The 26,035-nt window shown below is 36.2% G+C and overlaps 1 protein-coding gene and 1 long non-coding RNA gene across 9 annotated transcripts in view; one reads left to right on the plus strand and one right to left on the minus strand.

Annotated features, from left to right (window-relative positions):
* Window positions 1-9,118: 9,118 nt before the first annotated feature.
* rl (Mitogen-activated protein kinase rl) overlaps window positions 9,119-26,035 on the minus strand; it is a 54,724-nt gene continuing 37,807 nt past the window's right edge. For 3 of the 6 annotated variants that reach the window (XM_033380900.1, XM_033380899.1, XM_033380898.1), the window contains exons 3-8: window positions 20,950-21,076; window positions 20,773-20,883; window positions 10,412-10,546; window positions 10,065-10,349; window positions 9,822-10,010; window positions 9,522-9,734 (exon numbers count right to left, since the gene is read on the minus strand). In XM_033380900.1, coding sequence (XP_033236791.1) covers window positions 9,609-9,734; window positions 9,822-10,010; window positions 10,065-10,349; window positions 10,412-10,546; window positions 20,773-20,883; window positions 20,950-21,076 — 973 coding nt within the window. In that variant the 3' untranslated portion in view covers window positions 9,522-9,608. Of the gene's footprint in view, window positions 9,735-9,809; window positions 10,011-10,064; window positions 10,350-10,411; window positions 10,547-20,772; window positions 20,884-20,949; window positions 21,077-26,035 lie in introns of all 6 variants that reach the window. The other 3 variants (XM_033380902.1, XM_033380901.1, XM_033380903.1) reach the window with 3 other exon arrangements.
* Window positions 18,868-25,329, plus strand: LOC117184247 (uncharacterized). Of its 3 annotated transcripts, none has more exons than XR_004469543.1 (4): window positions 18,868-19,434; window positions 23,580-23,726; window positions 23,786-23,985; window positions 24,051-25,329. It is a non-coding gene; the product is annotated as an uncharacterized lncRNA (long non-coding RNA). The 3 variants fall into 3 exon arrangements; XR_004469544.1 differs by having other exon boundaries at window positions 18,873-19,087; window positions 19,156-19,434; window positions 23,786-25,329; XR_004469542.1 differs by having other exon boundaries at window positions 18,870-19,434; window positions 23,786-25,329.

Raw genomic sequence — 26,035 nt, forward strand, 5'->3', positions numbered from 1 at the left:
CAACGAACCTCCTGACACTACCAGAGTAAACTACCAAAGCCAAGCAACGAAGAAAGCGAGCCGGTCTCCCGAGGGCACCAACGCGGTTCCACCAACGACGGGAAAGGAACCCAGGACGCCCCTCCAGAAGACAACCGGCCCCAGCAACAACAGCCGCCACGCAGCAGCGAAGCGCTCGAGGTACCACCCCCGACAGAGACCGACCCGCTACTCCCGCGTCCGCTGCCGACATCATGGAACGCATAATTACAACTAGCGCATGCGATACGACGATCCTCCCCGAGAACACCGACCAAACCTGCGACCCAGGAATCAACGAACCACCAGAGGACGATACAGAACGAATCACCGACCCATGGCCCCCCTACATCGTGCCAAAAATACAGCAATTTCTAGACGAGGAACTGCCAACACTCGCAGGCCTCCGAGGGACGACGGATGTAACAAAACACGGCATCGTCCATAACATCATCCAGAGAGCCAGCCAAGAGCCACTATAAACTCAGCCTCCGACTATGGCGCCCCGCCATCGGGACATTGGTACCATTGCGCCAACACCATCTCTCGAACGCCGCCGAGGGCTTTGCAGCAGAGCTAGCCCCTAAGTTCGACGGCCCCTACCGGGTCAAAAGCTTTTAGTCGCCAAGTATCGCCAATTGAGGGACAGCCTCGACCACGATCGCGTAGAACCCCCTGACCAACCAAAGAACGCTGACACCAACGAGGGAAACAACGTAAAGCTAACCTGACGCCCTGACCACACGACCCACAAACGTCCCCGAGAACATGAGTGCGGCGGTATTGGGGTATATTAGGTTTGTGGTGAAAGTGGATGTGTGTAACGTCCAGAAGGAATCGTTTCCGACCCCATAAAGTATATATATTCTTGATCAGCATCAATAGCCGAGTCGATAGAGCCCTGTCTGTCTGTCCGTCCCCTTCAACGCCTAGTTCTCAAAGACTATAAGAGCTAGAGCAACGATGTTTTGGATCCTGACTTCTGTGATATGTCACATATTTAAAAACTTCGCCCCGCCCACTTCCGCCCACACAAAGGACACAAATCTGTGGCATCCACATTTTTAAAGATACGATAAAACCAAAAACGTAGACTCGTAGAGGATGACCATATCTTTTAGAGTGTAAAATCTGAACCAGATGGTATAATTATTATAGCCAGAATCAAGAAAACAATTTCATTCTTTCTCGCTCTGTCTCTCCCTGACACACAGGTTTCACGGTCGGTTTTGCCAATTGCAAAATATGAGTTCAAGGATCTCAGAACCTATAAGAGCCAGAGCAACCAAATTTGGTATCCACACTCCTGTAATATCGGACCTTGACCATTTTGTGTCAAAATTTCGCAACACCCCCTTCCGCCCCCGCAAAGGACGAAAATCTGCGACATCCACAAATCTCAGAGACTATTTATGCTAGAGTAACCAAATTTGGTATCCGCATATCACAGAAGTCTGGATCCAAAACATCGTTGCTCTAGCTCTTATAGTCTTTGAGCACTAGGCGCTAATAGGGATGGACAGACGGACAGACAGACAGGGCTCAATCGACTCGGCTATTGATTCTGATCAAGAATATTTATACTTTATGGGGACGGAAACGATTCCTTCTGGACGTTACACACATCCACTTTTACCACAAATCTAATATACCCCAATACTCATTTTGAGTATCGGGTATAAAAATATACAAATTTTGCAATCGTGTAAGAATAAGGTTTTCATCGTGTTAAGAGAGCAGATTTATAATCGTGTAAGACCGATCTCGTTTTTAAAGAGTTAGAGTAAAGCGAGATTAAGGTTTTTTAAAAATTGCATGGTTTCCGTGATACACGACGACCTTCCAATTCTTTGCACTTTTATTTGTTCAATTTATTTCATCACACAAAAAAAACTAGTGTGGCTTGTAAATTATTACACTTTTTAAGAATATTTATTTTCTTTATCATAACTACATAAATACTTAAATATAAACTTCAATGAAATGAATTCTTCTTTTTCTATCAAGTTGGTATGTTTGTTTTATATAAAAGTGAATAACAATTTTAACAAGTACAATGTACATACGTATGTTATTGTGATACTTACGATCAACCATAAAAATGATTACAATTTTCGATACTCATAAACAAAGTTTTTTTCTTGGAATTTTGTTTTTTTATGGTATATTTTAATAGCTTGATTAATACACCTATAGTTGGAGTTGAAGTGAACCCCATTGCATATATGTATAATATTCAAAATTAAATCCTTTTAATTTATGGAAAACTTCGATAAATTCACATATGTATATTTATTTTTCTTTGAGGCGTTGAATTTAATTAGATTTGACAACAAATTTTCGAAACTAGAAGTAAATACATACAATGGAAAAAACTTTTTGTAATAGTTTTAGTGCAACTATTAAGATAATGGCATTGGTAATTTTACTGAAAAGAAAAAATATGTCTATAGTATGTAAGCAAGTGGATCTAACAAAATTTCGTATAATTAGGTTTTAGAGAATAACATAAATTTTTTTTATTTTCTTTCAGAAATTTTCTACATATTTGGTCATTAACTGTAAAAATTATTTCCGCATTTCAACTGATTCTTTCCGACTAAGCCAAACTAATCAGAGTACTACACACATTTCGTTTATATCAGAGCGTTGTTTTTCCAGCAGTTACGGGATTTGCCTTAAAATTATCAACGTAGGTAACTTTTACTGTTGAAGATCAAGCAAAAAATTAAAACATATACCTACATAAGTCAAATATGTTGAAATAATGAAAAATGTGAAATTACATATTTAGGTTTTAAGAGATAAACATAAAATATTTGCTTTTTGAAGATTGAATAAAAATGTATTTTTTAAGTATTCCGAACTACTTTTTTTTGCATTTTTAGATTTACCAATAAAAAAATGCTAGAAAAATTTCATGGGGAGTGTCATTAGCTGTGTTTCATCACACATTTGAGTTATGTGAAAACTTGTCATAATATGTATGTACAAAAATTGTTAATGTTATCTTTAGAACCAAACCAGATTCCTGCTTGAATAGACGATTACTTTGAAATCTAAGTTCATCAGATATAATTTCAAGTGCCCCGCGAGGATGGTCCCCAGTTTCAGCACTGTACTGAGACAAATTATTTCTATAATCTTGTCTGGTGTCTTTGAAATCAAACACTTAAATAAATTAACTGATGTCAAACCACGTTTTCCATAAAATTGTTTACCACTTTTGATAGATAATTTTACATCTTTTCGTTTCTTGTATTTCGTATTAGTATTATGAAATTAAAAATATAATATTTAGACATATTTTCTTAGGACTCAAGATTTTTTTATATAAAAAAAGGTTTTATACTATACGACCCTTTTTTAAGAGCGACATAATTTGACCTAATAAACTTTAATACCCTAATAGATGTAAAACCGATTTAAATTTAATAAAATTTTAAATCTGGTAATATGCCGTATTAGAAGAACTTTCATTATTTAAAATGTATTACTACTATACCAATTTACGTTTTGCTGGAATGCTTATGAAAATCATACGTACGACTATATAAGCAAAATACAATTAAACAGCCCAACAGTGATTTAGCTGCAGACGTACACTAACTTTTTTACATTATAGGCTTTTCTAAGATTATCTTTCGTCATGGAGTCATATAGAATCACACGAAAATACTTTCCACATTGAAATTTTACATTGCAGAAATATTTTTTCTACGATTTAAGCCATCCTTCAGCCAAATACAAGGCTGTTCAGTAAGTTTTACGGTTCGATATGAGAGGGCATTGCGACTAACATATTTTTTTTTATGTTGGTGCATCCCTCATATGAAATCAATTACCGTGCAGGGATTGATTATTTTTTTGGATGGTTTAAAAACAAAGGAAATTTATGAACGAATATTGTAAGTATATAAGGACTCCTCGCCTTTAATTAACTAAATTTAATTTACGTCCAAAGTCAGCAACAACACCTGAACACGAAGAAACAATACATGATTTCGTATTGGATCGTCAAGTGACTAAAAGAAGAAACCCTAGGCATCTCATTGGGCAGTGTAGAAAATATTTTGACTGAAGTATATGGATTGCAGAAATCTGTGTACAAACTGAGTGCCGCATTCGCTAAAAAAAAAAAAAAAAAAAAAACAAATAAAAAAATAAAAAACGACTTTCTCAGCAATATTTAGTGCGTTTTCAAATGGATGAAGTGGATTTCGTGCATCGATTCATCACTATGAAAGAGACTTGGGTCTATCACCATCATCCTGAATGAAAACAAGAGGCGAATGAGTGGTGTGAACCCGGCTTTTCGGTTAGTGTCCAGAAATCGGCCAAGAAGTGGTAAGCATCAGTTTTTAGAGATGCGAAAGGAATATTGTTTGTGGTTTACTTGCAAACTGGTAAAATAATATATTATTATTCTGAATCCTTTTTCATCAGGACAATTCACAAGAGAATTTTAATAATGGCTAAAATCTATGCATTAAAGTTTGAATTGTTGGAAGATTTGCTGTATTCACCAGATTTGGCCCTAAGCTACTTCCATCTGTTTCCAAACCTAAAAAATTCATGCGTGGAAATCATTTTTCATCAAATGATGAGGTTAAACAGCTGTGGGAGCGTATTTTTAGGCATTTCCGGATTCTCACTGCAGGGATGGAATTAAATCGAACTGCAAAACGTATAAAACAACCTACAGTAAATTCTCACAAATTAGAACCACTTTATTATCACAGAAAAGGATAAAATACTACAAAAAATATATATGTACATACTTATTTGAATATACATAATTTGAAGTTCGGTTAAATTTATTCGAATTGTTTGTTTGTTTCATGATTTTTTTTTGAATTGATGTCAACTATCTTTAAGAGATTTGACAATCCAAAAATAATAGTTTGTAGTAAAAAATAAAATAAAAAAGTCGAGGAATTATAAACACAGGTTCTTATATCGTTAAAACAACCGGTTCTAATTTCTGGACAGATCGAATTTGTGAGATTCTACTGCACTGCTTTTTGTAGAATATTTTTGTAATTTTTCGTTAATTTTGACCCAACGGAGTTGGGACCAGTTGACTTTTCATTAAGTCGAGTTTATCAAGTATGCCACAAAGTTGAGGTGTTTTTTTATTAATTACAGTCCCTTACGGTGTGGAGTCTTCGAAAAAACATGTTTTATTATTTTAGCACTAGCTTAAAGTACAGTTTTAGATTGTTAAATTGAGTTTTAGTCGTGTTTTTTAAATGCGGCACGCAGATGAGATCTCAAAGAGGAAGTTGCCATTTTGGTTTGGTTTTTTATGTTTTTGCCATAATTTGACCCGTTCTTTATGAAATCACTCAGAACACATAGTTTTACCAATTTTATGACTTATTTTCATTATTAATGGACCTACTTCCTTCCAGGCTTTTATTGTCGATTTTTTGTCCTTTGGAAAGGACTTACCACACTTTCTCGTAATAAGGACACTCCAATTGATTTTTGAGAATTTATTTTTAAAATTTTTCAATATGAATGTTGTATTCAAGTGTCCCATTTTTTGAGAACCGAAATTTGAGTTATGTCAATTAAATATTTTTCCTCAATCTAATTTGATGAATATTGCTATTTTTTTATTTTAAGTTATGCTAAATTGAATCGAGATTTGAGGAAAATTCAAATTCACCGTTTTCTTTGGCTTGTGCCGGAAATATTGGTGCCTAAAGTGTACATTTTAGTGTGTCGTATTCAAGAGTCGGGGAGTGTATATGTGAGCTAATGATTTATGTAATTCATACAATATATTTTATATGTCTTTTGGTTTGCAAAGGGGCAAACTGTTTTTTCGTGTTTTTTTCTCCGTGTTCGGTGTGATATCACAGGAGTCTGGATACAAAATTTGGTTGCTCTAGTCTAGGAGTACTAGGCGTCAAACAAAACGGACATACGGACGGACAAGCAGAGATTACGCTGCGGTTTATGCTGATGAAGAATATATATAAATTGTGGTTTTTGAAATGCTTTCTTTCACTTACATACACTTTCTCCACAAATCTGCCCCTATATTCTTCTAGTACCGGGAATAAACAATAAGTTTTAGTTTGTTTAAAAATCGAATACCTCGAATACCAGAAGAAACTTAAAACCCAAATGATGCAGTATATCTTAGAATAGACTATTTTAAGTATTAAAGGTTAGTGTAGGCCTGCAGACCACCAAAAGTTGGATTTTATCAGCATGTGTGTTTTGTGTCGCATTAAAACCCTCATTTATATGACAATGATAATTTTTAGTATACATATGTAATTGAATTAATAATAATAAACTAAAATATCAATATCTAAATAAAAATGTTATTATTAGTTGGTTTAACACGAACACGTTTTCTTAAAATGTATTGCTTGCAAAGAGAGTAGCCTTGACTTTCTCACTTCACTGGTCGCTAAAATGTAAATCAATGGAATGTTAGAAAATGCCTGTAACTGTGGTTCATTTCAAAGCCTTAACAAGTTCTTAGCCGATACAAACATTAATTATAATTTAAAAAGAGACAAGTAAATAATAGTAAAATATTATAATAGGAAAAGAAGAACACTTAATTAACATGCATTATTTTTAACGCAGACTAGAGATAAAGTAAATCAAATAAAGTGACACCACAGAACTATAATTACAATTATTAAACATTTACATACTGTTAAATTGAGGAAGAAACATGTTAGTAGAAATTACAATAATAATTTTCTTCCAAAGTTATGAGAAAGACGGTTTGAGTTTGTTATAACATTTTTTTCTTTTTTGTGCCTCAGATTTTAATACCTTTGCAATAACTGTTCGATACAGTTATAATTGTTAAAAAAAACTGTGTACCAGTAAGTAACACATATTAGACAACAAATAGTTGGGTTGTATTATTTAAAGAAAACCAGTTCTTTATCGATCGTCCCTATAAGATGTGTTAGTTCCACTATATCCGTGATGTTACTGCTCAAGTATTTGGTTATTACGAATGTACAGCTTTGAATCATTCGAACTGGAAAAGACAATGATTTCATCTGAAATAGGTACTAACATACTTTGAAGAAAAGGCATGCCACTTTAATGAGAACTGAAAATTTAATAGCTCAAGGTGGCGCAAATTTAAAACGTTTTCAATGTGGTTCCTCACATCTTTGGTTATTAGATGAATACATATATAAAATGAAGAATGATGCAGGCAATAAAGACTAATATGTCTATACTCATGTCTTTGATTTGGTCTTCAAATCAGCCCATTAAATCATTTCTTCAGCTGACTATTTTTAGGATTTAATTCAACAACGTAATTTGACGAATGCCTCTAGTAGAACCTTAATATACCCTAAGAAAACTTTTCGAAAACAGATTGACGGACATGACCATAAGGAAGACGGTGCTTTGGATGCTGATCAAGTTAATAGGATAATATATATCATCACTTGAGTAAAATCGGAACTGCTTCCTGTTCGCAATTTAATCTTCGGTGCAAGTGTATTAAAATAATAATGAAATATCTATTTGTAAGTTAAGATAACAAGTTTAAATAAAATTTGCAATCCACGACATTTGTATCTCATTTTCCACGTAAAATTACTTGCTGAATCCAAACATTTTTTAAAGATATTGATGGCTTTTCATATTTTCCATTATAAAAAAGTTATTTTACATGAAATTAACTACATATGTTATTAACTAACTATAATTTCTAAGGAACGAATTACAATATATTTTTGTTTTAAATTTAAGGTAATTTGATATCCAATCAACTATTTATGGGATGTTTGTATCCCCGATCATTGCCTTTAGCGCTATTGATGAATATATCATAAATTTGTACTTAATTTTTTTTTTTTTAATTTAGAATAAAAACTGGTTTTTACGAGAACGTGCTGATAAGTAATCGTTCCTACCAAAAGAACACATTTTTAACCACCCATGAATACTTTATTCGACTAGTGATTTTTGTCAGCTGGTTGCTAAAAAAGTTTGTCACTAATTCTGACGGGATGATCACTAATAATGAAATGGACCGAAATTTCTGTCAATAAAATTTCGAGTGACGGCGACCCAAAAATATTTTATAGAAGAGAGACATAATTTTGATTTAAAATCTTTTAACCTATAATTGATTTGGTTTTCTTTTTTATTCTCTAATGAGAATCCAACAAAATTCACCGATCATTGCTTCGTCCCAAAAACCTTGATAGCTACGTTCCATTGTCTTTAATTGTTGTTGAAAACGTTCGCCGTGTTCGTCGCTGTCACCACCAAGATTATGCGGGAAGAGATCCAAATGAGAGCATATAAGGTTAATCTTTAGAGACAGATGTCACCCTTTTTTTTTTGATTTTTTTTCGATAAAAATTTGATATTAGGGGAAATGTGACGGTTGAGAGGTTTTGTTTTTGCCTAAGTTTTAACAAATTATATAATATATAAACATCAATACGAATAAAAAGCGTGAATTCTTAGGTAACTGCAGTGATGGAACTAAATTAATTACTTCAAAAATTCAGATTTTTTTGCAAAATTTAGTAAAGTAAATTAAAGTAAAGTAATTATAAAATAAAGAGAATAAAGAAAATTTATTTATTTTTAGAGCTTTCACTGGTGATTAGCATTACTGACTTAGCATTAGATAAGTTAGGAAAAACGGTTTTCAATTAACGAAATAAATCCCCATCTTTTGGCAAAACATTTTTTAAAAGTCCAAGCATGTAAAGGTGGAACGATTTTTTTTTATTGTTTAACAATTAGCTCGAACTTCATATTTTCCTTACCAACGGAAAAACCAATTCGATCGGCCCAATCTTTTCGGAAAAAACTCAAATGTATTTTGCACAAACCAGTAATCAAAGCAACAACTTCTGCTCAAATTTTCCAATTATGCTGTTTATAGTTGATAAGATATACATACATGATAGTCTGATCGCTGATACGTACGTCTCTTTCATAATAACATAATGTGCTAGTGATATCGATGGCTTTCTGTTATCGATATGCAAACGACATCCAACTTTAACATATTCCGTTACTACTACATTAACATTTTTTTACTAACCAATAATTAAAATCAGTGAAATTATTCTTTTTGTGTCATCAATAGTATAATCCAGTATTTAATCTAAATTTGAGAAATTTAAAGTACAATTAAAGCTATATTTAAAGAATTAAAGGCGATGATCGGAATTATTCTATAGAAATTTGATATTTAAAGTCTTCCACTGAAAAGAACAGTTATGATTGTTATATTCAAGTAAAATAACTTTTTTTTAATGAAAAACCATCATTATTTTGGAGCTACTTTCTCAACTTTTGTGATTTTTTTGTAATTTTACCTGCAATCGTTGTAAACTAGTGTAATTTGTTCTCCATATAGAACTGTAATTTCTAATTGTGTAGTTATCAGTTATCAAATATATTAAAAATTATTACAGCCAGTTTTCTTAAAAAATATTACCCATTAAAATGATGGAAAGTGATTGCAAAAATATAAATCACGAAGTGGATGTAGTTTTACTTAAAACAACTAAACAAAATATAAAAAGGTGCTTTTTATTTATAAAAATATATTTTTTTTTTTCTTAAATTGCTTGTTCTGGCTGTCGTTCTTTAAATTTCAAAGTTTCTTCGAAAATCAATGACTTTAAGGCGTCTCGAGATATATCGTCATTTTCCATATTTATGCGAAATGGTACTTCGGCAACAGGCTAGGAAAAAAAAACGGAAAAACATTTGAGTACGTGATAAATAAATATAATACATGGCAATTTATCCTCTACTACCATTCATAGTACCTCATCTCCAGGGTCATAATACTGCTCTAAGTAGGGATGTGCAAGGGCTTCTTCAACTGGAATTCTTTTGTGCGGATTAAATGTCAACATTTTTCCAAGAAGATCTAAAGCCAAGGGATCGGCATTTGGGAAAAGTCTCGACCATGGAACATTTGGCTTAAAAGGCAAAGACTCCAAATAGTTACGTGCCTGAAATCCGAAGATGTTTACGATATTTTACATTCAAGTATGAGTTTTACATGCCTTTTCATTAATAATGCACTCTAAATCTTCGCGCGATGGAGATCCCAAGACACCAAGAATATGATTTAGTTGGTCCAGATAATGTTTTCCAGGGAATATTGGTCGATTACTTAACATTTCAGCCAAAATGCACCCAACGGACCAGATATCAATAGATTTTGTGTATCCCTTGGAATTGAGCATAATTTCAGGTGCGCGATACCACCGAGTAGCAACATATTCCGTTAGGAAGCCAGTATGGTCGTGCTCAGGATCTGCAATTCGGGCTAATCCAAAATCGCAAATCTATCAACGATTTTTTATCAAATCCGGAAACATGTTAAACAAATAAGTGTAAAAATACATACTTTTAAATCACACGTCTTATTCAACAATAGATTGCTTGGCTTTAAATCCCGATGTAAAACGTTTGCTGAATGAATGTACTTCAATCCTCGTAATATTTGATACAGGAAGTAGCAGATATGGTCATTACTGAGCCTCTGAAACGATACAGAACAGAACCACACTCTTAATATCTATGTATTTTTGCTTTTCCGACTGATATCCTCAAAAACGCACAGCTACAAAAATTACACCTTGACTATAATCCTTTAACTTAGTTTTTTCTAGAACATAATTAGGCCTGTTTTGATTTTAGCGTTCCTGAGGTAAGAAATAAGTTGATCAAGTATCCCAAGGATACCGTCTTGCCATATGAACCTTGAATTTAGTTAGTCTTAACTCAATGTTCGTTGGAACCTAAATTTCTAATAATCGTAAAAACAACTCTTTGTCTATATTCCTCAATCCGGACTGAACTCACGAACAAAAAATAACTAACTAACTAACTATGGAAGTGAACAAGCTGAATTGATTCATCTTATTAGTTCATCGTTCGTTTTCGTTCGTTATTTTTTGTTCATCGGTCATTCTATTTTGTTCATTGTTCGTTTTCGTTCGTTTTTGTTACTCATGTTCGTTTTTTTTTTTTTTTTTTTTTTTTTGGTTTTACATCATCTCAAGGATGATCGGATTTTGATCGTAGCACTATAGCCACATTGATCAGATACTGTATACTGGTGAGGTAGTTTGGCGAGTTTGACAGGTCGGTATATAAAACAAAATAGTTAATTAACTGTTTTAGAATGTAAACTGAATTTACTTTATAAAGTGATGAAGAAAAACGGCGTCAAAAGTTTAAGTCAGCAGTTTTGATGAAAATTGCCAGCTCTTTGAAATGTAGCGGCTCTTTTTTGATTAATAACTGATGTAAACAGTAAATATGGTACATTTTATCATATATCTTGTTGCACTTCAAAGTATTTCCCCCCACATGTATTTTAATGAATGTTAGCTTATCAATCAACGAACAGTTCAACCTCGAACAGACCAAACCGCAAGCCTTTTCAAAAATGTGTATAGGACTAAATTTTAAATTCGAACATATATGTAGACCCTGACCAACTCGTGGTGCTCCTCCGGACTTAAAACCTGTATGCATTACCCGAATAACAGAAACGAAAACTAAGCAATTTATTAATACAATTAGCCCAAAAGTATCCACATACTTGTATTTAGCACTGGGCCTTTTGATAAACTTTTCAAGTGGATAATATTTCGCCCTGTCGAATGTGTATTGAGGCGCACCGGTCTGCAGTTAGATTTTGTAAATTCCAATCTACACAAATCCCAATTTCAACGGGAGCTCAATTCTTTACTAAGTATTTACAACATATGTATGTACATAAATATGTATGTGTGTGTGTAGGCCAGCAAATAAAAAGTCGTTGAGAACCACAAAAAAAAAAAAAAAAACTGTGTAGGAAGACTTTGTCGTATGTGTGTCCTGTCATAAGTCTGTTAATGCTCTTAATGCTTTTAGAATTCCATTTAAGAGAATAATGCCACGGTTTACTGGGTATATTTGGAAACATGTCTGAGGATGGACCCCTTCGTCCTGCACTTCATCCTGTAGTCCTTATTCCATTTGTACACTAAAAAGTTCCTAATTTCGCTTTGTATTTTATATTTATTGTAACCCCCTCACTTGTAGCAGCCTTTGCTGCTATGTCAGTCTTTTCGTTGATGGCCACACCCTTGTGACCAGGGACCCATAGAATGTCAAGTTTCTGAATGTCTGTTTGGTTAATTATGTTGTGAATATCATTCACTAGGTACGAGTCTGTTTTCTTATTTTTAATTAAATTAATAGCTCCTAATCCATCACTTAAATCCACAGCCTTTTTTAAATTATATTTAAGACATAGTTTGCAGGCCTTTTTAAGGCCTACGAGTTCGGCACCTACTGAGGATAATCTGTTTCCTATTTTGTACTTGTGGATATTTCCACTTGGCCATTCTAATATTCCTATGCATGTACTTTCTGTAACTGAGGCTTCTGTTGATAGAATGTTCCAGTCGTCCTTTCTATACTTGTTCAGAATCTCATAAAACATGGTTTTTATTTCTTCATCCGAGTATTCTTCCTTACCCTTAGTTAAAAATTTGTCTAATACATGGATTTTTTTACATGTGTTAACACTATCACAGTCTTGAGTGTTTACAAAGATGGAATTAAATTCTCTTAATGTACTCGTATTAGCTCGTCAAACATTGTTGGATTGAACCTTTTAACTTTAAGCAGTTCTTTGGCTGTAAGCCATTTAGCCCTGAAAACGGTTGGCATTACGCCAGCGAGGACAAAAATTTCGTGTTTGCTTGTGTCAGGTGGCACTCCAACACACCTTCTGAGTGATTTAGCTTGCACTATTTCTATATCTTTGCTTGATCCTCTTGTTTTGTTCTAATAAAAGCTTTGAAGATGTTGGTAATTTTTTTATGTTTGAACCCTGATTTGATAGTAGTTGCGAGCTGAAGGAGTCTGTTGCCTTGTTTGGTTTGTTCTTTAACCATTTTTACATGGCTGACATTTGACATGTTTGCGCTAATCAGTTTGCCTAAGAAACGGTTTTCGATTTGGTATTGGCTCATTTCCAACAGAAATATTTACCGCTCTGATCTGTCCTTTTCCTACATTCATTGCCGCAGATGGGTTGAAGCTAAAACCGAGATCACCACATAGAAGGTTAAAGTCATTTAGTTTGTTATTAACGTTTTCAACCGCTACAGAAAACTCTCTGTTGTGAGAAATTATAACTAAGTCATCTGAAAATTGCATCATATGAGTATTTTCATCACTGATCTGATGTAGTCTTTTCGTGTATACATTAAAAAGGAGGGGCGACAGACAAGAGCCCTGTGGGATTCCTCCCTGAACAGCTTCTCCTATTTTCAGTAGTCTCATAGATATAAAACTGATGATCCAGTCAATGTATGTTTTAGGAAAATGTTCATTCTCCATTAGTCTTTTTAGGAATTTCAGGTTGACACAATTGTAGACATTGTTGAGGTCAACAACCACAAGAGTAACGTGTTCCTTGTTCTTTTTCTTCGCCGCTACCACATTGATGACATCATTAATGCTCATCACTGGAGACTTGTTTTTTTGGTAGGCATAAGATCTGTAAGGTATAATCTTGTTTTCTTGTATATGCTTTTAAGCCTAGCTTTCACCACACCATGCCGTTTACTGTCTTGGCTAGAACCGAAATGACGGATATGGGTCGAAAATATTTGAAGTCAGTCAGATCCGTTTTTTCGGTATTGGTACAATTCTGATAGATCTCCATTCGACTGGAAAATCACACAAAATGTACATGTTCTGTCTTTTTACTAGTGTTTAGAGCACTCAGCATCTCGTAGGTGATGTGATCTATTCTGACTAACACAGCCTCTAACTCTTCCCAGGAAAAGAAAGGATTTTCATTATTCTTGGTTGAGTACATTTCTTCGTCTACATCTTTTGCTTCTGAGGTTATTTGTTCGTTAAGGAATTCCAGGTATGGCCCAGCTTTGTCAGGGCCGAAAATTTCTGGGGTGTCCTCTTGACAGTTTTTTAGATTTCTGAGGAATCTCCAGGCTTCTCTTGTGTTTGACTTTACATTTAACTCTGTTAAGTTCCTCGCATAGGTTGTTCTTTTGGCAATTTTAACAGCAGAACAATAATTTTGAAAAGAGGGTTCTGAAGCTGCCTTCTTCAGCGACTCCGCAAACTCCCTAAATTATATGGCTAAATTTTCGTCCCACCATAATTTTGGACATTTATTTTTGATTCCATAAGTATCTGCTTTTATTTCCAGTTGGATGTTCTTCGCTAAATTATCCATATGTTTGTCAGCCTCAAACTGGCTTAGCTTTTTCAGTAGCCTGTTTTTCGCAAGGAAAGTTTTGAGTTTGGATTGATATCCTGCTGTTTTAAAGGTTTTTGGGTGATGGTGGCTGCCTCCTAGGAAAAAATTTTCCAAAAAAAAATTTCCAATTCTCCACATGCCCTTTGTGAACGTTAAATCGAGCACAGACCCTGATGTTGAATCGATGTCTTTTGAATGTGAGTCTGTGGTCATTTGCTAGACTATAGCCAGCGTTTGACATAGCTTGCATGAAAAAAGTTCCCTTTCCACTGTTGGTTCTTTCTCCAAAAAAGGTATGTCTTGCGTTAAAATCGCCAGCAATTATGACTTTTCAGAATGCGTCCAAATATTCAAGGAGATTGTCAATCGCTTGTTTGAAGGATGCAAGAGACAACAAACGTTCAAAATATACTGAGGTGATAAAAAACTTTTCTTTGTTGTTGATGGTACTTGCTATAATTATATCTTGCTCTGTCTCATATATCAGTCTTTCAACTCTTAAGTTTTTTTTATAGGCAATCGCCACACCTCCATAACCGTCCTATGTTTTTCTAACATATTGAAGTTGACTAGTTTCCTAAAACGGAGATCGTGAGAGAAAACTTCAGCCAGAATGGCAAAGTCGAAGTTTTCATTGTTTAAGTAGAATTCTAGGTCGTTTTTATTGGCTTTAATAGATTGAATGTTATGTTGTAAAAATTTCATATTTATTTAGATGTTTTGAAAAGGATCGTTGCTCTCTGTTTGTTTATGTTTCTGTCTACATTATGTTCCATATTGCTATCATTTGTACTGGTCACTTTTTTTGATTTTTCACTTGAGTCGACTAAACGAGACAACATGTCAACCATCTGTTGAATGGTAAATTTTTTTTCTTTTAGTTCTTTGCTTTCGAAAAATGGTACGTGATCACTAGAATCGTCGGTATATGATTCTACGCGATAGTGAGGTTTTTGTGCAGGAACCAAAGGTTTCTTTTTTAAAAATTCATTTGCTTTAACGTTTTTGTTTCGTTTCCCTCATTTATGTCTAATTTATCTAATTTAATTTATCTATCTAACAACGAAAAGTTTTGATGGATTGAGTAAGTGCTAAGCACTTCTTTACGCGCGATTTTTTTGATTGTCATTATTTTGTTAACGTTCATCTCCTTTTCCCATGCTGGGCACATCAGTCTATCCCTAGCTGAGTGATTTTTCCCATAGATACTTTTTCTGGGATGTCTGAACCCTCGAAACCATATTTTATCGTTTGAAAGTTTCGTTGTTGTCATCGGTAGTAATATTCTGCATTCTTGCTAATCTTTCAATTGACTTAATTTGTATGTTAGAGGTAATATTATCCATAATTTCATCATCTGAAAAACCGAGGGGCACCCCTTTAATTACTCCATAGGATTCCACATAGTCTTTTGGTATAAATACCACAAAATTCATTTTTTTAACTCCCCATTTAAACCTAAATCATTTGCTTCGCTGAAAACCTTAAAATAAATCTTGTATGGTGTAGGCGTAAGAGCTACGATTTCTTTAATTCCTTTGATTTTAAGGTGTCTTATTTTTTCAAAAAAGAATAAGCCATTTTTGGTGTTTTTGTTTTCGAAGAGGGTACTGATCTTAGTCGATACCAGTACTGCCGCATCACCGATGTAGCACTCACTATACAACACTGTTTCTATTTCGATACCTACATTTGATGAGTTTATAATCGGATTAGTATTTTTATTCAGTGTTTTAGTCATTTCAGTATTTCCAGTAAAACCATTTATGGCATTTGTGTGAGAATTGTGAACGGTCACACGGTCCGAAGCTACCTCCACCATTTTGTTACTGTCATCGTTTGTCAGCATTTTGCTATTTATGTCTGTATTGGTGTTGTCGCTTTTGTGTTCCTTGCTGTCTAGTGTCCATTTGTTTTTCGTCATAGTTCTGAGTGTATGCATAAGAATTTTTGCGCATCTTTTATGCTGGGTACTTTTCGTTAGTAAAGCTGTCGAATATGTCCTCTTTTACACTTGAACTCAAAGCACTGAAGTTTTTTACTATTGTTTTTTTGGTTTGAATTTTGCTGCTTTTTGCCACCTGATCAGGGGGTTTCAATTTGGCAGACACCGAGTGACCGGCGTCCGCCATACTTGCTGGTTGTACCAGATTGCCAAAGTCTCACCTCTCCTTTGGGAAATGAGAAGAGGAAAAATTTATTTATTGATAAAGACTTGTATGAAATAAACAATGATCCAATCTTTTCTACCACTTTTAATTAAGCCTTTGTTGCTTGCAAAAAGTCACTTTTCAGACTGCTAAGAAAAAACATGACCGGTCGCGCTCGCGGATGAAAAGGAAGTGAAGATGTTCGCTATGTTGGAGCTGGTTGGCAGTCCTTTTTGTTTTGCTCATTTCGTTTTGCTCGTTTTTTTGCATTATTTAAATTTAAGCTTAAAGATAGAATTCGACTTTAAAAATTAGCTAAGAACAAAAATGCCAATAAGAAAAATAGAACGAACTAAAACTAACGATGAATAATAAATAATGTTGAATATAAAAGAATGATTAAGATGAACAAAAAGGAACGAACTAATAGAACGACTTAGTTCACGGCACGAAAATGAACGAACGAACTTATTCAGTAAATTGAACGATGTTTACCCAACACTAGTAACACTTGGCTTAGGGATAGGGGTGGGATAGGGCATAATTAAATTCAGAGAATTAAAGCTTGAGCAACTAAGGAATGAATTGGCTTGCCGACAAGTGATTTGAAAGCCGAACTGCAGCTATGTTTGAAAGCTGAAATTAATTTTTCAAAGTTGAAAACCAAGTCGTCTTGAGCAAGATGAGCAAGGCGTCCAAAGGACAATTGAAGGAGATGATGCAACAGATGATAATGAAAATTTAATGTCAAGGTGAAGTGATTAAGAGTCAAGGTCACTAACAACGATAGGTTATACTGCAGATGAATGACCAAGCGTCTGTCATGTTGCCAGTCAATGATCAAGGTGAAAGCACAATAACAGCTACGTCAAAACAGATGGAAGAGAAATGGGGCGAAGTAAAACAGAAAAAAAGTTCAGCGAACTGCCGCCCTATGCATCAGTGGAGCTCATCGCACCACCGCAAATGGGCAGAAACAGCACCAATACGTCTATGAGACTCAAATCAATATCGTCCCCAAGAGTGTACACAGTTGCTCCCTTCAACACAATCATTCCTCACAAAGACGAATGGCTCGAGAGACTTCCAGGACCAGATAGGGCCATAGGCATCTTCGCGGATGGATCGAAGCTGGACGACAGAGTCGGAGGAGGAATCTACTCTGAACAGCTAAAAAAAAGGCATTCCTTCAAGCTCCCAGATCATTGCAGCATTACGGCAACTCAGCTAAACCTTTATAGCGACAGCCAGGCTGCAATCAAATCACAAAAAAAAAAACGAGGGGGAACGTTGTGAGTTGCTGCGGATACCGCAACTCTACATTTATACCCGATACTTAGTCAGTATGGCTCTCCTCCGGCAGACGCCGCTAATATTAAACGACACGACGTAGCCACTGAAAATTGATTTTTTCCCTTTTCCCTTTCGCTATAAAAATGATCTGATCTGATCCAAATTCAGCAATCTGATAGATATTATCATTATCTATGATTCTGCGGACAGACGGACGGACAGACACACAATGCTCAATCGACTCGGCTATTGATGCTGATCAAGAATATATATACTTTATGGGGTCGGAAACGATTCCTTCTGGACGTTACACACATCCACTTTTACCACAAATCTAATATACCCCAATACTCATTTTGAGTATCGGGTATAAAAATATACAAATTTTGCAATCGTGTAAGAATAAGGTTTTCATCGTGTTAAGAGAGCAGATTTATAATCGTGTAAGACCGATCTCGTTTTTAAAGAGTTAGAGTAAAGCGAGATTAAGGTTTTTTAAAAATTGCATGGTTTCCGTGATACACGACGACCTTCCAATTCTTTGCACTTTTATTTGTTCAATTTATTTCATCACACAAAAAAAACTAGTGTGGCTTGTAAATTATTACACTTTTTAAGAATATTTATTTTCTTTATCATAACTACATAAATACTTAAATATAAACTTCAATGAAATGAATTCTTCTTTTTCTATCAAGTTGGTATGTTTGTTTTATATAAATAATACTCATTTTGAGTATCGGGTATAAAAAATGCGATTTCCTCGAACTCGGCCACCGTAAAACTTGCAGCAGACTGCCGCAAATCTCTCCACGAGATGACTCAGCAATTTGCTATTAGCCTGATATGGATTCCGGGAAGCCCCAGCTGCCTCAACCTAACCTAACCTAACAAAAAACTGTACAAAATCTCTGAAGTTCTAAGGACTCGCTCGTAGCTGTAAGAGGAGCATAAAGAGGAACTGAGCTTAAGTAGGTTTCAAAATTGAGATCCAAACTTTCTAAAGCCAGCATCAGCTTTGCTGGGTGCGCACACGGTCGGCTGATTTGAAGTATGATCTGATAGCTATGTTTCCGTGTGTTTCTAATTAACTTTTCTCTGAGTTTTTAAACAATCTCAACGAAATGTTGTCATTGCCAATCATTTGTCTATATCATGTAGCCATAGTAGCTAAATATTAATGTTCGATATCAGCACTCAGCTTGCTGATAAAAACAAACATGCTTGATCGATTGAACAAAGCTGAGCTGATCTGGGCTAGCTTTTTAAGATTTCAGTTCAGTGTTTGTTTTTTTTTTCATACTTCAAATTTGTTGAAATTTGGAAAAAACAAAATTTCCATCGCTTGGTAAGGACTGGCTGGACCTAGCCTTCGGGCGTGAAAGTATCGAGTGCTTAAAACCTGCTATTAAGTAGAAGGTTGTTCCTCTATCTTCTCTCGCTGCAATGGATGAAGACATGGTTGCTGATGCCGACTCGATCCTTTCTATGGACTTTCCTCCACGTATCCGTGACCCTCACTCTGCTAAAAGTTCGATGCATACCCTTTGAAACGGGGGATTGGACCAGCAACCACTACCACTTCGACCACCACGTCTGCTATCACGTCAGCCAAACCATCAGCCTCTTAATCGTCCAATTACCACATTGTGGATACCGTTGGCACATTCCTTGAAACTAGCCGCTGAATCCAAGGTAAGATCTGTTTCAATCTCCATGCTAACTACTAAGACGTCCAGGCAGGCTGATTCTTTCCCGACCCTTGTTTCACCGATAGGTGTGACTTGGCAAAAGGGGGGTGAAAAGAAACGTCATGAAGCCGAGCTTATTAACGATACACTCAAAAAGGGAAAACTTCGCCAAGTTGACCCCGCCCCTAATCTGTTTGTCGCCTCTTCTAGGCAACCGTTTTGCCCCATTGAGTGAACAGGATCTCACAACTGTTGCCCAGATTGCGGCGAGGGAGCTGCTGAGGTGCCTAAGAAGCTTAGAAAGCATAGGCCTATTATATGTGTAGAGTGAGGATAGAGAGTTCCGCATCGTCCCGAAAGCTGGTCGTCCTCCACACCAAAGGCGACAATAGTTAAAGCTATTAATGTTTTGGGGCATGGAGGGAGCCCGCCATGTGTGCAGAGCCTATTAAGTCCGATTGATACCAGCATTCATTTAATTTTCAGAATTAAGAAGTTCTTCAGAAAGGTGTAGCGTACTAATGTTATATGGACAAACGCAAGCCTTGTGAGGGTGGGTTCTTTTATCAATATTTCCACGTATGTATATTTAACGAATTTTGCTAAGACCAATGTCCATCAAAAGTTATTTGTGTCGCTTATTCAAAAAATATTAATAGGAAAAAACTACTGAAATATTCATTTTAATCGTATCGTATAAATTTAATTAATTTGTTGCAAACAAAATGCTGTTCAGGTTTTTGACAGAAATGCATCAATTTTATGTGTCCTAAAAGTCCCAAAAATCACCCTCGCGAGATTCGACCTGTTAATGGTTGAATTAGTTTAACCAGTTTGGCGCAATGTCAATGCATGGAGTTTTAGCGGAACAAACAAAAACGAGGGGAACGCTGTCTGTTGATGCTGCGACCGCAACTCTATATTTATACCCGATACATAGTCAGTATGGCTACATTGAGCGACAAAGAGTGCATGCGGGAGAGACAGAAAACGTGTCTGAAGGTGTCGTCGGTCGCTGCATAGCCACTGCCAATTGGTTTGTTTATTTTAGCTATAAATGATGATTGATCCGATCTGATCCAGATTTTTCAATCTGGTAGATATGGTCTTTCTACATGATTGAAGGTTTTTTTATTTTCTCGTATTATGGATGCCACAGATCCACAGAAAGTGAATGCGTGTAACGTTCAGAAGGGTTACACGCATCCACTTTCATCACAAACCTAATATCAAATTTGTAAATGGGATTCAAGGATTTTACGTAATAATACTGATAAATTGCGCAAAATAATAATATTTCCTGCAAGATAAAAAAAGTAATTTGGGCTGCTGGCATACGTACCTGAGTTTTAAGTAGTTTATACAAATCAGTCTCCATTAAACACTGTACAATATAAACATCCCTCATCTGTTCTATACTATCTACTCGCAAGATGTCTCGTATATCAATAATCTAAAAATATTTTAATACCAATATAAATGAAAGATACGATTACAAATAAAAACTAAATTGAATTACGTTTTCATGTTTAAATCGGGTCAGGATGGTTATCTCTCTGAGTGTTCTTTGACAATACGTTTGGTGTTCAAACGGCGAAATTTTTTTAATTGCAACTCTTTGGTTTGTTATCGTGTCATCGGCAGATCTGGAAAGGATCGTAAAAATGTATGTAAGAATAGTTGATTACTAATTATGAATACAAATCGAGCGGGAACGTTGTGAGCCTATAGCTTATGTAACTTATACAATATCTTTTATACGTAACTAGGTAAATTATTAATATTAATGTCTAAACGCAGTAAAAGTACGTTATTTTTTGTCGATTCGTCTTAAGCAAAAACATGGTGGCCCAAATCTAAGCCGCAAACTGTAATTGCGATTTATTGAATTTCATTGCGAATGTCAATCTAATAGGAAAATTAACCCGTTGGAGCTCATCCAAGAATTCATGTCCAACGTCAACGAGGCAATCCAAGCCGTTGAGGTGTGGCTGTCTGTTGCGGGACTGGATGGAGCTGGCGGAGACAGTCCTCATTTTACGCCGGAGTGTTCGAAACTGCCAGAGTACTGATTGGAGGGACCACGATCCAGTCGCAGAGGGCTGTCAAATACATATCTGGGAGTCCATATCAACACGCGTCCTTCAGGGAACAAGCGCAGCCATTTTAGCCTATTTCAGGCTAGATCTAGCAAAGTGGGCCAGCTTATAAAATTGGCAAATAGCTTATATAAGCTGTTTAGCTTTAAATGTAAATTTAATCTTTTCTGGATTTTTTGTGGAATACAAAATATTGGAATTTGTTTTTGTGATGGAAACTTTGTTCATAAGAGCAAGATTTTGGTTCTGCTAAGTTTCAGACCACGCTATAATTTTGAATTTCTTAAGAAACTCAATTTCCGTTGCTGCGGCACAAAATACCAACGATAGTGTGTACGATTTGAAATATAGTAAGGTCGCCGACATTGAAAGTATGATAAAATTGATTTGTTCAAATGGGAAAATACCACCAACTATTAAGTTATGGGAAGAAGTGCGGGCCTACAAAGATGCGGGCAAAAATGCGTGTCAAATGCTGATGTGGAACGGGTGTTCAGTCAAATGAATATGGTTAAAACTTAATTGCGCAACATTTGGCACATTAAACGTTAAGTGCTGTCTAAAGCATAAAGTTTGTTTTTTAAGTTAATCATTTTTGAATACATTTTAACCATTAGAAATTTTATAGGGCTGCGGAGACAAGGAAAATGTTGCAACAACTAAGAATTGCCAGTTAAATATTTGAATTTAGTTTCAAAAAAGGACAAATATTATAACAGTCAAGAGGAGGATGCTGATGTGGACGATATACTTAAGTTATAGCTACCATACAAAAATAAATAATACCAAAAAATTTTATATTTTTGTGGGTGCATTTAGTTTTAGCTTAATTTTTAGCTTTTTAGCCACTTTTAGCACGTTTTTTTTTTTAATCTATCTTATATTGATTCTGAAAAGCACTTTAGGGAACACATGGATGGAGTATGTCCACAAGAAGCGGGACCTTTAGGGTTGCAAAACAATCAATGGCGCTATCGATGGTATAACGAATTGGCGGTAGCTCGGTAGTATTTCCCGGATGACGATAGTTTATCAAATTGCAAGCAGCCGACCATGAAATGTGTGTGTTAGAGAGAGACAGAGCGACAGAAACTGAAACTGTTTTCTTCATAAGGATCGGATTCTGAAAAGACCGTAACCTCATAACACTCAAGAGCCAGGTCTCTATTTTTACAGCGTCATAACATTGACAACATATTAATGGCTGAAACCTACCCTCACCCAGGAAAAAACGAGGGGGAACGTTGTGAGTTGCTGCGGACACCGCAACTCTACGGTTATACCCGATACTAAGTCAGTATGGCTCTCCTCCGGCAGACGCCGCTAATATTAAACGACACGACAAAGAGTGCATGCGAGAGGGACAGAAAATCAGTCTGAGCGTGACGTCGGGCGCTGCGTAGCCACTGAAAATTGTTTTTTTCTTTTCGGCTATAAAAATGATCTGATCTGATCCAGATTCAGCAACCTGATAGATATGGTCATTATCTATGATTCTGCGTTTTTAGTTTTCTCGAATCTGCAATATTGTGGATGCAACAGATTTTCGTCCTTTGTGTGGGCGGAAGGGGGTGGGGCGAAATTTTGAGATATACATTTTATAGTGAGATCTAACAGGAGTACGGACACTAAATTTGGTTACTCTAGCCTTAATACTCTCTGAGATTTGTGAATATCCCCAGATTTGCATCCTTTGTGGGGGCGGAAGTGGGCGGGGCAAAGTTTTGAAATAATTTTGTAGCAGTGACATATCACAGAAGTCTGGATCCAAAACATTGTTGCTCTAGCTCTTATAGTCTTTGAGCACTAGGCGCTGAAGGGGACGGACAGACGGACGGACGGACAGACAGACAGGGCTCAATCGACTCGGCTATTGATGCTGATCAAGAATATATATACTTTATAGGGTCGGAAACAATTCCTTCTGGACGTTACACACATCCACTTTTACCACAAATCTAATATACCCCAATACTCATTTTTTGAGTATCGGGTATAAAAACTACACGCTCCACGGATACGAGTGTTAAAGAGCCGACCACCCAAGCAGCAGGTCCAGAGGAGGAGCAGTAGTACTCGTTCGGAAGGACAAATTCCACAACCACCATAGCGATGTGCAGTTGGGGCCGATACAGCTTGAGGCGATCATGGTTTCAACAGGGGAGATCCTCATTGCCGCAGCCCCATCGATTCAATGGTCAAGCACTCATTTCGACAGTCTTGTGACACAACTGGGTAACAAATTTATCATTGCAGGAGACCTTAATACGATGCACAGGCTTTAGGGCAGTCACAGAGAAGACCGCAGAGGGATGGCGCTGTATGATGCCCTAACCAATTGCTTGGCACAAATTTAGGCGACAGGAAGCCCCATCTTCTACCCACCGATTCAGAGATACATGCCCTCCTGCTGAGACTTCATATATCATCTATCCCCAGCAATCAACTCATCATCTGTAAAGATCATGACCTCAGCTCCGACCACCTGCCTCTCATTGCTACATTATCGCCAACTCCGCAGACAAATTCAGTCATGACTAGGCTAGACTGTAGATGTAGATGTGGCGATCGACACTCTTGTGGCCAAAGTCTGTGACACTTCTGCAGCCGCTGCCATCTGCGGCCCTCAAGGCACTCGAACATCGCAAACTGGAAGCCATAGAGGCGGCACTTCAAGTGAGATTGAGGGCCTGCACCCACTCGAAATACGACTCAGACGCGAGTATATACGCACCAACCACCCAAAAGTTGGCAGAGTTTTCAGGAGTGGCAAACCAAGTAAGGAAAAAACTAGCCATACAGAAGACCAAGATCATGGATAGACATCAAACGCATACGACAGCAGACGCCAGCTCCAAGTAAGCTCTCTGGAAGTTGACAGGACACTGCAAGCAGCAACCTAGGCCTCGCTTTCCGGTTATGAAGGCCTACGGCACATGTATGAGATTAGCAATAGGCAGAGCGGAGGACTTCGCGGCGAACCTTGAAGACAGGTTCACACGTTTCTGTACGAATTCAAACAGAAGATTTAATATGGTTACCGAGAGGCTGAATGAGAGCATTAGACAGTTAGCCCTATGGCACCTATCACTTTCCATGAAAGCTCGGCAGACAAGAATTGGAAGTTCAAGAAGGCCTTTGGCGATGACAAAATCGACAATACCTGTTGATGACCTTCAACGCATTACTAATCAGCCTCCTCTCGACTTTTGGCAAATTACTTCAGCCTTGCATCCTGCGAAGGGTTCTGGATTTCAAGTCAAGAGAGTCACTCCAAACAACCAATTTGAGTTCAGACTTAGGCATGGCACACTGGAGCTGCAGTGGAGCACATATTCGACGGCTTACAATATGTGTGCGAAAACCTTAAAAAAGAGGAACTTGCCCTTAAGATTTTCTTCATGGCGAGCTGCTAGACCAACGGAGATAACATAAATACCTAGGAGTCACGCTGGATACCAGACTTACTTTTTCCAGCCACATTAAGCCCTTAATATGTAACCTGGAAAGCAAGACAAGCAAATAGTTCTGGCTGCTAAACGCTGTCAACAACAAAATATAAACAGGGTGCTCCAAAACAAAATGTTACGCAAATTTTGTGGAGCCGATTGGTACATTTACTGTAAAAGAGCACTATTAATTATTATTTACTCACCATAAGTCGTACCTGACCACCCACCCTCCAATTCGATGACTATTTTTTGGCCCCGCATTTTCTTTTGCAAAATATTTGTAGCTGAATTTTTTCCTTGACTGTTTCATAAGTTTCTTCAAAAGTAAAAGTACACAACATAACTGTATTTTTTCTCGTCTGTGATTATTTATTCTAAAACATACACTACACACTACTGGCCAAAATAATAAGTACACGCTTATGAGATTTCGTTCACGTCTTATAAAACTTTTCTAATAAACATAATTAAAAAATCAAATTTACTTTTAGTTTTTTAACCTACAGTAGACTATAAAAATATTTATCATAAGCATTATTCAAACATAAACAAGGGTTGGCCAAAATAGTAAGTACCACCATTCTACAAAGCGAAAAACTAAAACTGTATCACAATTTTTCCACTTTTTTCTTATTATTTATAATCTTATACTAGTATCCTGTATAGCCAGGCAAGACTGTAACCTTTCCATGGTCTGGTTTTCCATGTCTATGGGACAGAGTGATTAATGCGACTAGTATATCCGGAGATACCCAGGCTCAGAAATACAGCAAATGTATATTCTCAGTAATATATACATATACTCGATTAAATTACTTCACATAATCTAAAACGTTGAAAATCAAAATTTAAAGTTATTGCAAATTTTTATGTCGTTTACGATCAGTGGTAAAGAAAAAAGAAAATTGAAATATAGTTTTTAATTTATTGATTTTAAACCAATTTAGTTTTTAACGGTCCCTTATGGTGTGGTCTTTGAAAAAAACCTTTTTATTATTTTAGCACTAGCTTAAAGTACAGTTTTAGATTTTTAAATCGAGTTTTAGTCGTGTTT

This window comes from Drosophila pseudoobscura, chromosome 4, assembly GCF_009870125.1.
Source record: "Drosophila pseudoobscura strain MV-25-SWS-2005 chromosome 4, UCI_Dpse_MV25, whole genome shotgun sequence".
In the NCBI taxonomy this organism is placed as follows: Eukaryota; Metazoa; Arthropoda; class Insecta; order Diptera; family Drosophilidae; genus Drosophila; species Drosophila pseudoobscura.